General features: G+C 36.4%; 1 protein-coding gene across 4 annotated transcripts in view; it reads right to left on the bottom strand.

Annotated features, from left to right (window-relative positions):
* Window positions 1-10,328: 10,328 nt before the first annotated feature.
* The window catches only part of LOC139143380 (thyroid hormone receptor alpha-like), a 46,804-nt gene continuing 43,703 nt past the window's right edge, over window positions 10,329-13,429 (bottom strand). For all 4 annotated transcript variants that reach the window (XM_070713655.1, XM_070713654.1, XM_070713653.1 and 1 more), the window contains exons 7-8: window positions 13,053-13,180; window positions 10,329-12,247 (exon numbers count right to left, since the gene is read on the bottom strand). In XM_070713655.1, coding sequence (XP_070569756.1) covers window positions 12,128-12,247; window positions 13,053-13,180 — 248 coding nt within the window. In that variant the 3' untranslated portion in view covers window positions 10,329-12,127. The remainder of the gene's footprint in view (window positions 12,248-13,052; window positions 13,181-13,429) is intronic.

Genomic DNA, 13,429 nt, shown 5'->3' with positions numbered 1-13,429 from the left:
TCAGTCTCTCAGGCTGCGTTCACAAAAAAAAAACCGGTTTGGTGGACTGGAGGAATTCAGGGGGGGGGGGGAGTTCAAAAATTTTGGGGGTAGTAGAGGGGGGACTTGAAAATTTTGCTCTACCTGTAGGGGGGACTTGAAAATTTTTGGTTCCCTTTTGTGTTTTACATTTTCCAATTCCAAGTTTTTGTAGGTAATTCAATGAAAAATGAATACCATTTTTATGTCATCAAAATGTTGTAATGTTAGTAACAATTTAACAAAATCTAGAACCATTTTGTCACATTTCATGACTATTATCTCGAAAAAATCTAAACGTGTGATTTGTCGTTAAAAAACAAATTTGAGCCTAGGGCAGAAGCTGTAACTGTTAATGATTTCTGCAATATTTCTATGCAATATAACAACTACAGTTTCTTGCTATCTCCCTACAGCATGCTCAAACACACAATATTTGGTTTGTCGACAAAGCCTGTATATATAAATGTAAATATGTATTTGGTGATAATTTAATTGGATTCCAGACTGACAGTCAGTTGTCAGTGATACAAATGAATGGTACACATACATAGGCTGTGATAGCAAGCTGAATACTAGACAATTCAACATGCTGTAGGGAGTAGAACAAGAACGCAGTTGTAAAACTGAACAAAAATATTGCCAAAATTATCAAAGTTAATACAGCTACTGCCTATGGGTAGTGTCACTATCATTAATGCTCTGCTACTGCAGTGTCACTGTCACTGCATACCTGAGCAGTGATAGAGATAGCTCTGACTCTGATGTACATGATAGTTGAAGAAGCGTTGGGGTCAATGACGCTCATGACACTGAAACATACTTGTATACAAGATCAGGCCAGAGATCAACACATGGAAGAACACATAGAAATTTTTGAATTCTGGCATATGAGAATAATCAAATATTAAAGAAAAAAGATGGGGTCACCATGCTTGATTTTCTAAATATTCACATTCTTGTTATAAAATGATACAGAAGTAAAACTTTGAACAGTAAAGACAAAAAGAAAAAATATGTGACCAAATGGCATTATTTATTTTTTAACCAAATTTGCAATTATTACACCCAAAATTTCAGAGATAAAAACATTTATTTGATGGAATCTTTTAACCTTCCAGTATTGTCAATTTTGAGTAGCATCTAATCCATATATGTCTTGTAGTTTTGAAACAAATTGTTGGTAGGTCACCGTGCTGAGTATTTTACAATAATGCAATTAGCCAGAATTAACAATTTGCCTACTCTCTCATGATTGTCATTTTGTGTGCTCTTCAGCAGGAGCAATTGACCTGGCCAGAGTTGGATTAACTCAAGTTGGCTTTTAGACCAATAAATCTAACAAATTCACTGATGCATTTAAAGAACTTGCCTTTGGAATATGACTATACAAAGTGCTAATACAGGTAGTGTTGAACACCTGTGAGCAGAACGGCGCAATACATGTTTATTTTTTCTGCGCTCACATCCTTTACAAATATGCGGGCCTGTGATAGTTGGGGGGACTTGAAAAATTTTGACCATATAGGGGGGGGGGCATTTGAAAATTTTTTAGGGTACTTAGGGGGGGATCTGAAAAAAAAAAAGATTTCAATCGAGATTCCTCCAGCCCCCTCCCCCAATCGTCATTAGTGAACGCAGCCTAAGCTAACAATTCGAAGTGGTGTCGTTTGTTAACAAGTCAGGTTAGCTGCTCAATAAGAAAGGGTAACTGGAAATAAAAAAATTGATCACATTGTCGTATGTCTTATTGGTTTACCTACTTGATGACAATGACATTGAATACACAATGGTCCCACGAGGTTCATGTTTCAGAACAACAAATGTTCTCCCCGATTCTTTAAGGTAGTATGTGCCTTGGAATTTAAAGACTGAAACTTTCGCTAAAACTTTCCACAAGAAAACTTTAAACCATTTTAAAAAATCAAGAATACAAATCAGGGATCATTGTGTAAAAGTTTGTGCTAGGGAAACAAAATGTCCAATATTTATTGACACTTTAAATTGAAAATGGCCGTCTTTTCTGAGTTAATTGGAAATAAAATTTTCGATTTTCAAACCTGTGCCGGTGGAAACTTTGTTCAGTCTGTCATTTTTAAAATGAGCGCCTACAAGAGGTAGACAAAAAATAATTTTAAAAATTTAAGTCTGAATATATGTCCCCGAGGCGCATTCTACCTTAACAACTTGCCTAGAAACCGATTGAGTTTTTCTGTATTCAAGGAGTGGTGATATTCGTATTACATTCATGGTCGTGATTTAACCTTAATGTGAAAAAGTACCTATATTGTTCGGGAGGAATGACCGATATGACACGAGGTCATGACCCGGGTGACAAATTAACACCTGCAGATCAGAGAGGTTTTATGATGACACTAGTCAGGTGTACTTCATCTTTGCCAAGGACTGTTATGTCTCATTTCTCACTGTCCTTGAATTTAGTAGGCAATTGAAACGAAAATGTCGTTAGCGCTGTCAGAGAAAGGTTACTGAGAATTTTTGTTGTTTAATAACAAGTTTTTGCTGAATACGTATTTCAATGGCACCATTTTTACAAACGGACTGACTGTCATTGAATAATGCCAGATACCCATAAAAGCACTGATAAACGAGCAACTTTGTACCCAGATTTCCTGATTATAATAAATGGACTTTTCTCAATACAACGGGAGCAAAACCGAAAGCTTTCTGTTGCTAGACACAAGCATACGACGATTACTCCTAAAATATTACTTTGTATCATGTAATATGAAGCTGTCATGTATTTGAAAAAGATGCACAATTATGGAATCTAAACTCAAGGGCAAGTGTCAAGTAGAGGGCAAATTGAGACGCAAGCGTCAAGCGCTTGTCATGTTTACACTGATGTTCGTAATTTATTAATACCTTCATATCAGAAATTACTATTGTTATCATTATTATTACCTTGATGTTGTTGTTTTTCATTTTATTGTCCTTGTCGTTGTCTACTTGTTTTCGAATAAAACGAAAATAAATACCAGCCTATCTGAATGCACAATATATTCCAATACACATACTTGTTCTACCCGCACAATGTTTTCACTGAACTCATATATTTTAATACCTACTCTTCATTTTGTCGATACAACCTGCATGTACATATACAATGTCAACTACATTATTGTTGACAAATGGATAATAAGCCTGGGCACAAATTTATTTGCACGATTGTACGCAATCGAGTGTGTTGGAAAGACTTTGGCAGAATAAGCAAACGTACGGTTTATAAAGAATAAAGAATTCGGAAAACCTGTCAAAAATTAGTCTCTGTAAGATACATGTATTTCAGTGACGAAGTATATTATTCGATAGGATGGCAAAGATTTATTGAACATAACATCTAACAGAAAAGAAATCAGTTATATGCCCTAAGCCCATGGATCTCTGAGTTTAAGCGTCAAAGTCTCGGTGCAACACATCAATATGAGAAGTTGTACGAGACAAATAATAAACTTCTAAAAATATCCAATCCAGTTACAATGAAAATGTTCTTCCCAGTTCTTCATGCGTTCATTGAACTCTTATACCCTCCATGTCACCCTTTAGCTACGACTTCAACGAAATCAAGGCGTTTTGTAAACGTGTTTTGATCAGAAAAGGCAATTTTGTTTAGACCTTCTGCTTCAGAGCAAGCGTTGACTTGATTCAGGCTTTCAGAAAACATATTGTGCAACCCTGCACAGCTTGTCAGCAGAATGGGTGTCATTGACCATTATGGTGTCGTCATGGCAACTGTGCTGTCACGGACAGCACCTTGGACATGGCTTTCAATGTTGATGTTGTTCATCGTTGACCGGTCACTAGTGTCAGTGACCATCCTTGTCACAGCATTGACCTTTCTTCACCCCGATCAAGAGGACGCTTGATTGCAGACCAGTATTAGCATTCTTGAAGTTCAAGTGACTGTTAAGTTTTGACATATTTTCCCAGTGCTTGCAGAATGTTACGTTGTAGTGTAAATTATGGACGTGAAAAAGAAATGTCTACTTTGATCCTTGAAAGGCACGCATATTACATGGAAACAATCAAGCCAACGTGTAAAGCTTTCTCTGTGCGTTTTGAACCGCCTAACTTTTCAAATTTTCAGTGGCAGCAAAAATAGTGAATATAATTCTTGTGGCCTGATTGAATTTTAGTCCTGCCATTTTGTCAACGATAACACGGCGTCGTTATACACAATACAATATGTTGGCAACGACAATGCTTTATCTTTCAACATATTTTAGAGATTAGCAGATGAGGAGGTAATTAATTATTCAATAAAAAAAGAAATAAAAAAATTCTCCCAAATTTTATAGCTACTATCCCTTTAAAAGTTCGGTTGCGGGAAATTTTACAAGGTAGGGCCTTGGAATATGAGTGACAGACCGCGGAATTTTTACTTTATGACTCTAAAAAATATGTGGTATTCATATGAAAATGTTCACATTTGATGTGTATGAGTCACAGTTTAGATACCCTTACGGCCACCATGGTTTGGCCCAAATCTATTGTTATCAATGGTAACTATGGACCTTTTCATGGGAAATCTGGGGATGAATAGGTTAAATGCCCCTGAACAAAGCATTTTCCATCGTTAGCTGTCTTTGAATAAATTCATGAACAGATCTCGGAATTCTATCCACACTCAGGGGACAAGTAGCTGTAACTTTTGATGAGGTTTTTCATTATTTTTGTGTTTTATCTTAAATGCAAGTTCTTGTTCTGCTAGCTAAAACTCTTTGAAACATGTATACTAACTATTTAGCCTGTCAACATAGCATCTGTCAAATGCACTGTTGTTTGCATCTTCTGGTCTGAATCAGAATTCACTTGTCAACAATAACAATGCAGTTCACACATGTACAGGCTGAGTTCACAAGCTGAATACTGTGTATCTCAAATCGTTTTGGGGAGCACACTTCACATTTCAGACACTTTCTCATGGCTTTGTGTTTGGCATCTAACTGTTGCATCGTGTTCTCTGAAAATGCATACACAAAATACACAATTTTCTTTCTCAGTTTGTAACATACATCGTTGTCAAGCTGATGTGTCAGAAACTTGAGGCAGAGTGATGTTGCTGGTTTCCATGGCAACCAAGAATGCATGTACTAAGTTGAGAAAGAAGAATCACAAAGCTGTCGGTGTTTTGTTTCCTAATATTGAATGACAACTCATACAGATCAGTGTGACCATGTGTGTATAACCTTGACAGATATCACTAACAGTATACTGTGATGTGGAGCATGGCCACTGATTGACTGCAGTGTGAGGCACTGTAAAAGCATCTTTGCAGGAATAAAAATCTTGATTTTGTCAAAGCATGTTGAAACACTTTTCAGCTTGTCAGTTTAACACTGCGTTATTTTGTGAATATCCCAAAATTAATGTTTTTTTTAAAGTTGAAACAGAATACAGCAGCCGTTTTGAATTTCAAGTATATTTGAAGGTAATTTGTTATCTCTAATCCAAAACTGGGTATGGAGACACAGAATTGTTATTCTTGATTATGAAAGAAAATGGTTCAAAGTTTCTTTGAGCTAAGTATAAGCGAAGTTTAAAACTTTCAGTTCAGAGGCGTATGTAACCTTGAACAAACAAAATGGCACAAGAGCATCATGACATAAACATATTTCTTATGCCATGTCTCTGTGTACGAGTCATTGTGAGTTACTACAATCCACAGGTCACCGCACAAACAAACAAACAAACAAAAGAAAACAACCCAAAACAAAAGCGCTTATTTTAAATAGTTTGTTTCTATTCATAACCTTGACAACTGATAGTCACTAAGAATACAACTGACAAGAGGTGATACATTCTATGTAAGTGCCAAGCAATATCTTTCCATTTTTTAAAATAAATCTTCCATCCACTCTGTACACTGACGTTTTCATATAATCATTACATTGACAAGAGGCCTTGGAAGGACTGAAGCATACTGGGACCAGGTTGAGCCACGTTACAATTCAACATTTTTCTAGGGGGACATATTTCTCGCTTCATGGTGTTAAAGGCTCCTAAAGTCACGCAAATTATGACAAGAGTAGTCATATTACAATTCACCATTTTGCTAGGGGGAATATTTCTCTCTTCATAGCATTAACAGTCCCAAAGTCATACACATTAAAACTCAAGGAGAAATTGGATCCAGTATACTTCAGGAACATCCAAATATTTCCTTGTCCTCTTACTTCAAAAAAGTCAGCAATGTCTACTTTGCGTTTTTTATGTGTACAAGGAAAACTATGATAATATATATATATTTTTCATCAAATTTTTGTCACTAAAATGTATACAGACAACAAATGTGTCACATAAAACTAATTTTTTTTTTCAACTTTTAAATTGACATCTCTAGTGCCAATTTTGTGGTATCATATTTACTTATTGTTGACAGCGTTTGGTTCCCTGAGACAACTTTAGCGTAAGTTTAAAGCAAAATCACGTCAAGAAATTTTTTTTTTTTCATTTAAGACTGCCACTCTGTAGTCGACCATACATATGCATGTATAGTGGGTAAATAGCTAAATATTCTGTTAATGAACAAACTGTATCTGTTATTGCATCTAAATATATAATAGCAAGAGATAACAATCCCATTGTTGAAAGTTAGACAACTGTGAGTCCACTGTGTTCAAGTGACAGTCTGAACTTATTTTTCTACCAAATGGTTTTACCAATACGTTAGAAACCATCATGGCCAGATTTAACAACAACGAGAAGAGGATTGCTATCGGATGGTATCGAAATTTTTTTTTTTCAGATCATGAGAGTGGCAAGAGGACAAAAATCAGAGCTTTTTACTTCCGCTCTGTGATGCTGTGCTGAACCTGCCATGGCATTGCCTCAAGTTCCGGCATTTACAGCAACAGCGTCACAAATACGGAACAGCAGACTAGCAACCCTATAAAGTGACGTGAAGAGTTCACTCACGCATAGGTCCAACAAGCTTAGAGCTACAAGAACTGGTGCGTAATTTTGTTTCGCAAGATCCTCACAAATTATGTAAATTTGACGTTTAAAAATTTAAAAAAAAATAACAGCTTGGTGGGTTTTAAAGATATCCAAATTCTACTTCAACAATGTCTATATCACATACAGAAAGAACACACCTGTTTTTGATTTTTAAATTTTATGACTGTGAAACTGTTGAAACTGTGAACAACTTCAGAACTATTTCACCTTCTGAACTAATACACTGAATATGTAGTTTTGTAATGTCTTTAACATTGAGCCGGTCTCGTTTTAAATCTGGAACAATCAATTAGCAACATTACGAGCATCTAAGATGGATGCCTATGGTCAATATTTGACCTTGTAATCGTGTACGGCAAGAGAAAAACCTCTTTTTTATGGTGGACGTTGAAACTAGTCCAAGAGTCCACAAGATGCAAATTGCATAATACAATGCCATATCAGACTCTTACTTGTACATAAACTCATCCATATTCCCAAAACTCAGACTATATAACCCGAGCGTTCGGTCTTACTGACAAAAAAAAATTCACAGTGCTTTCAAGCAAATAACAATCTTTTCTTTGCATGCCATCAGCTTCCATATTAATTTTGCACAATTCAAGAAATTAAAAGCCTAAGGTCAAATATTGATCTCTGATCTAACAATGATGTGTCTTTCAGATGTTACATAAGAGTTGAGCAACTTTCGTCCCATGATACAAAAGTATCAAGTTCATGTACAATTGTTGTACACAGAGCAGCTTGGGCCTATTGCTGTGTGAAATAGTGCTTGGATAAGTAACATAATAGGTGGGTTGAAAAAGAAAAATCTGTTGAAAACTTCATATGGTGATCTGGTTATGGTATTCTACTCTAGGTGTTAGTAAAGTGACTGTTAATTTTACCAGAGTGAGAGAGAGACTTCAACATGACCTGTCACTACGGCTTTGAAACAAAAGCAATGATTGGTCAATTATTCAAATATGCGTGCACTTAAACACAAAACTAGCTAAACAAAGCCCCTGTCAGACGAAAAAATGAAATTGTTCTACTTTCATTTAATGAGCAAGCAATATCAAATGAATCAGACAGCCACCTGGGCTCTTGATAGAAAGTTCCAGTTGGGATTAGGCATTGACCAGTGGCTTTCATCCTCCAATCAAAAGTGATGTAAGAAACTGCCAAGGTCAAATTGGCCATCCTGGATACATCAACTTTGTTGTCAGCACAATTCAAATAGGGCATCTGGAGCTTGTCAATCAGATTTTCTCATGTCAGTGTATGATGCAAGGTTAACAGAGAGACTTCTACACTTGGCCTGTCAGAGTTTTTTGAAGTACTTGAGCCTTCTGTGGTCTCCAGCACCACAGAGGTAACTAAATACCCGCTGGTCAGTGACAGAATAGGCAAGATTGCATGTACAAAAGGTACACACAAGTTAGGACTACAGGGGTAACATGATCTGAAAACTATACAAGAAACTAACTGGGGATAATTCCCCAAACATACACTACACCCATATAGCAGCCATAACTTTTGACTTTTTCCAATATTTTTGTTTTTAACGGCATCTACAGTTTCTTGTTCTACTCCCCAAAAAGCATGTTGGGTACAATATGTCCAGATTGTCAACTCAGCCTGTCCATGTGTATATGTATTGTTATTGTTGACAAATAAATTCAGCTTCTGACACAAAGACGGATGTAAATAACAATAACAAACCACAGTGCATTCTTCACATATACAGGCTGTAGTAAACTGTTGGGAATTTGTTTCAATATGATTTTGGGAGTAAAACAAGAACTGTTGTATTTAGTGTACGCACTTTACTCAGCAGATAACAAAAATCCACTGTGTACCAGGGTGTAGGACAGAAGCCACTGTCCTCTGAAGCCATTCTTTTAACATATGTTGGTTCATGTCAAAATCTAACCACAAATGACTTTTTAACAATTATGCTTCAAAACAAAAGTTTGGACTTGAACTCGGCAAATTTGTCTCATTAACTGTAAGTCGGAAATAATCATGCACAAATGAGATTTAGAGATCAGAAAGGAACAAGGGTGCACAAATCTTTGCAAAACCTTTGATGTTTGCCAAATTTAATACAATGTGACAGTCAGTCAGACAGACAAGTTCACTGTCAGGCTGAATTTTGTTCAATGGAAAAGTTGGATTGCTTATAAGATATCTTAATTAAAGCTTCTAAGACCCTGACTGATACGGAGGCTTTTATAGCAGGTGGGTTTAAGATTATCATTTTGTTCAAAATAGCAGAAAATTTACAAAGAAAAATAAAAGGCAAGATCTTGGTATTTATTGTCAATGGACGACTCTATAGCAGCTGACTATTAAATCTAGAAGTTCTAACAATTCTAAGAGTTCGATGTAGGAATACAAATATTTACTATTCATACTTTTTAAAATGTAACATTTTTTTATGGTAGAGCGTTTTACAATGGACTGGTTATTAACTTTATAAAGTTTAATCATACCTACACTTCTTGTGGAACCACAAGTGAAATTCACAAATTTTTCATCATATCAACATTTTTATCTGAGACTGCTCAGTTTAAGTCTTGCTTTATCTGTTTACAAAGCCAGAATTAAGACCTTTACAGTGAGAACTAGGTGTGAGTGACAAAGCTGTCTACAGATGGTTGGTGTGTTGTGTTGTGGGAAAAATCAACTTGACAACCAGTAGCTGTTGTATGGAGCATGCAGGGGATTTGGAAGTCTTTCAAACAAGTCATATGATTGTGCTGGTCATGTATAGCTCTCTCATGTGATTTAACCCGTTCACCGCAATGGTTTGGCCCAAAACGCCATTGTCATCAATGGTCAGTGTGGACCTGTTTACAGTGAATTGGGGTCGAACACAACATATAAAGGAGTATTATCCACTTTGTATGCTTTTTTTAACATTTTTCACTGTGTAAATTTGTGGCAAACTCAATCATACTGCTCATGCTGATGTGATGGAAATGTTTGAATTCATATTAGTGATGAAGAACTGTTAGAAAAGCTTCCATACCGGTTTTCAAGTGATCATGCAGGTGATAGTATCACTTTATACGTGTCTTGCAAAATACAGAGTTACGTACATCAGAAGAAAATGAACTTTTCCCAATTTTAAGTTCCAACACTGCACTTAACACGAACATTACAGTGCATGTAACATACTTTATTATACCTTTATCAAGAGCCTCCTGAGAATGTAGTAGTTATGGAGAAGTGTGTGCTTGTTACTCATGGCATTAGGGAGTTATAGAAGGGTTTGTGTGGGGTGAGCAATATGATATTGGATAACAGATTCCCAAAGGATAAGTCAGTAAGTGAGTCACATAGATTATCCATCATTAACAAAACTACTGGGTAGTTGTTGTCTTTTTATGTACATTTCTGTCTTCGTTGTCACGGAGATAAAAACATCGCAGCTGAGCTACAAAAGCTGGGTTTGGCTAAAATGTCCACAGATTTTTCAAAAGATGGTATACAGCATCAAGAGAGTCCCGTCTACACATGCAAGTACACAGAGCTAAAATAACGCTACAAGCTTGTGGTGGGTTTATGAATCAAGAATTACTAGCTATAAAATGGGGAAAAGCCATCCTGGGCTATGCTCACTACATTACGGTTTTCCAGATATTCAGCTGCAAATGGTTTCTGAGTTCAATTTGTATTTTGACAATCATTGTTACTACACGTATAAGCCTAATATTTGTAAGATATCACATGTAATGGAAATCATTGTAACATTTCTAGGAACACAAGAGTCAGGTTATTGAGCGCGAGGGGTACAGAGTACACCTGTGCCCTGAGGTTCAAAGTATTCTTTCGCTTGCGTAGTTTGAACAAAAAGGAAAACTGATCAGCAGCTGATTAAGTCTCTTTTAATGATACTATGCTCCTTAAATGCAATATGGCATTTTCCCCTTTACAATCTGCAGTCTGAAGATTACAAAAATATCCAGTCCTTGTCACATAGCAAATGAAGAATAATTCACTGTTTTTGTCTTTCATCTACGCACACGCCACTGTGAGTATTAAATGATGACATTCCATAATGAATTATAATGAAATGATTTTCCACAGTCCTTGAATAAAAAAGGTAAAACATAGAATATTACGATGTTAACACCAATACCGTCTGGTAAAACATACTTTGTATTTTGGTTTTTTTAATTTGCAAGTTTACAATAAATTCTTACAAATGTTATTGGAAAAGCAGGAAGATGCAACAAATATAGAATACACATGCTTTCCTGTCTTGTGGGGTTTTTTTTGGCTGTTTTTGTTTTTGCTACAGAAAACATGATCATCACATTGAGCACACAGTGTGGGCTCAATTCACAGAGAAACGCTGATATCTTGTCAACACTTTGGTTTCAGCGTGAAGGCTCTGTTTTTGTCTTTTTGAAAAGACATTCGTCCTGAACTGAAGAGTACACTAACGGGAGCCAAAATCACCGTTAACAAATTTTAACACATATCAACTGTTAGTTTTAAACTTAACTATTGTTTATATACATTTGGGTGTTTTCTTTTAAAACTAAAACTTTTGAACTCAAAAACGATTGAGTTCTAAGTGAACAAAAAAAATGAATACTTGGAGCTAAAGGTAGATAGTGATACATTGAGATATCTTTCATCAAAAGTCACATGGCTTACTTTATGGTCTTTTACCAGATAGTAAATTATGTCTAAATATTTTATAGATATATGCTTTGTCGGGAAAAAATCACACTTTTACACTATTGTTAAAAATGTTTGCAGTAGGTTTCTTTACATCATTCCCCTTTTCTCTCCAGAAATGGAACAATCCGTAATGAGACCGTTCCATGTGTGCGCTATTTGAAGGGGGCGGAGAAGGAGAACTTGAAAAATAAACATTAAAATCCTTGAGATTTTGTTTAACTTGTGGGTCCGTGAAGCAATCCAATCGACTCCATCGGCGTGTTGTGTTGTAGCCAGGATTGCTCATGGGACCAAATCCACTTGTGAGGTAGTCATGTATAGAACATCACGTTTGTGTGGCTTTTTCCTTTTTTCAATACAAATGTTCTGATGATACCGACATTACAGTGTCCTTGTCTCACGTCTCTGTTTGTATTTTGAGGTAGCTTGTAGTTCAGTGGGACTAAGTTTAGGCATTACAGTCATCAAACATTTCCATGAAAAGCGGAGGGATGTCTTCTGGACAGTCTAGTTTGATGCACATGATTCGCTCTGCGTGGCGAGCACTGATAGTTCGCAGGTCTGTAATCTAGAAGGCAGAAAAAAATCAACACCCTTTATTGAAGCAAAAAAAAATTTTCAGGAGTAAAAAGTCAGGATAGCTGCTAAGGCGTAAGATCAACTTGTTTGACTGGCTAAACCTGTGACACGTTGAGTGAAAAGGATCATGAATTTCTCAACAAACTGTTGTGGTTCAATATTTTTCAATGTGATTTTTTAATTGTAAAATTGATGAAATTCTCCCATGACAAAGCTTTTACTGTTTCTAAAAATAACGATGATGAAGAATTTGAACAGTTTTAGATGGGTGACAGAACAATAAGCTGAAAGCAGTGTCTGGTATGCATGAAAGATACAATTGTTAGTTGAGACAAAGCTGACTCCGGTCAGTGTATAGGGGAAGAGAGTAGGAAAGGTGAGGGGGGCACAGCATGGAGTGTGAACGCAGATCCGATGGGAAGGTAGAAAGAGCAGAGGTGTATGAAACTCTGTAAAAATGATACTACAGTAAAACCTGTCTAAACCGAACATCAAAAGGACTGAAAAAACGGTTTGCTTTAGAGGTGTTTGGTTTATAGAGGTTCCTTAAACATGGCATTCTATGTGGGAAGGACCAGAAAAGGTGTTCAGTATACACAGGTTTCCAGTTTAGACAGGGTTTGGTTTAGACAGGTTTCACTGTATAATATAGGGATAAGGTGATCCAGGCCAATGAAGAGCTGACTGGACAAGGGTGACTCCGGAATGGATCATGGAAAATTTATGTGGGATACGTACCACAATGTAGAAACAAACAATACGGAAATACTGAATTGTAGTGGAGTGAGACTTACTTTCATAAGTATTTTTGCCCAGTGCACAGGGGTTCTTGGCCTGGTCTCATTGATGTAATGTTGGTAGGCGTTCAAGATAGTATCCTGTAATTGTTCAACGTCTTTGGCATTTTTCAGGCCTGGCCGATCTAGGTAGTTGACAGAAAAGGGAAAAACGTTGAAGTTACGGAAGACAATGTAAGGGTATTATTGTTGGATGTTGATGATTGAATATTTTAGTTGAAAGAACTGCTGAAGGAGATGTCGTCATGTGATTTGCTTCATAGCATGTCTTCACTGATATGGGATGCCTTGATTTGGAGAGACTGTCAGTCTGAAACTTTTTCCATTCATTTGTCACAAACACTGGGGAATATTTCATCATAAAACAAAACAAA

The sequence above is a fragment of the Ptychodera flava genome, chromosome 11 (genome assembly GCF_041260155.1).
Source record: "Ptychodera flava strain L36383 chromosome 11, AS_Pfla_20210202, whole genome shotgun sequence".
NCBI classification, from domain to species: domain Eukaryota; kingdom Metazoa; phylum Hemichordata; class Enteropneusta; family Ptychoderidae; genus Ptychodera; species Ptychodera flava.
The sequence above is the reverse complement of the archived record's forward strand: the minus strand, read 5'-3'. Positions and strand labels throughout refer to the sequence as shown.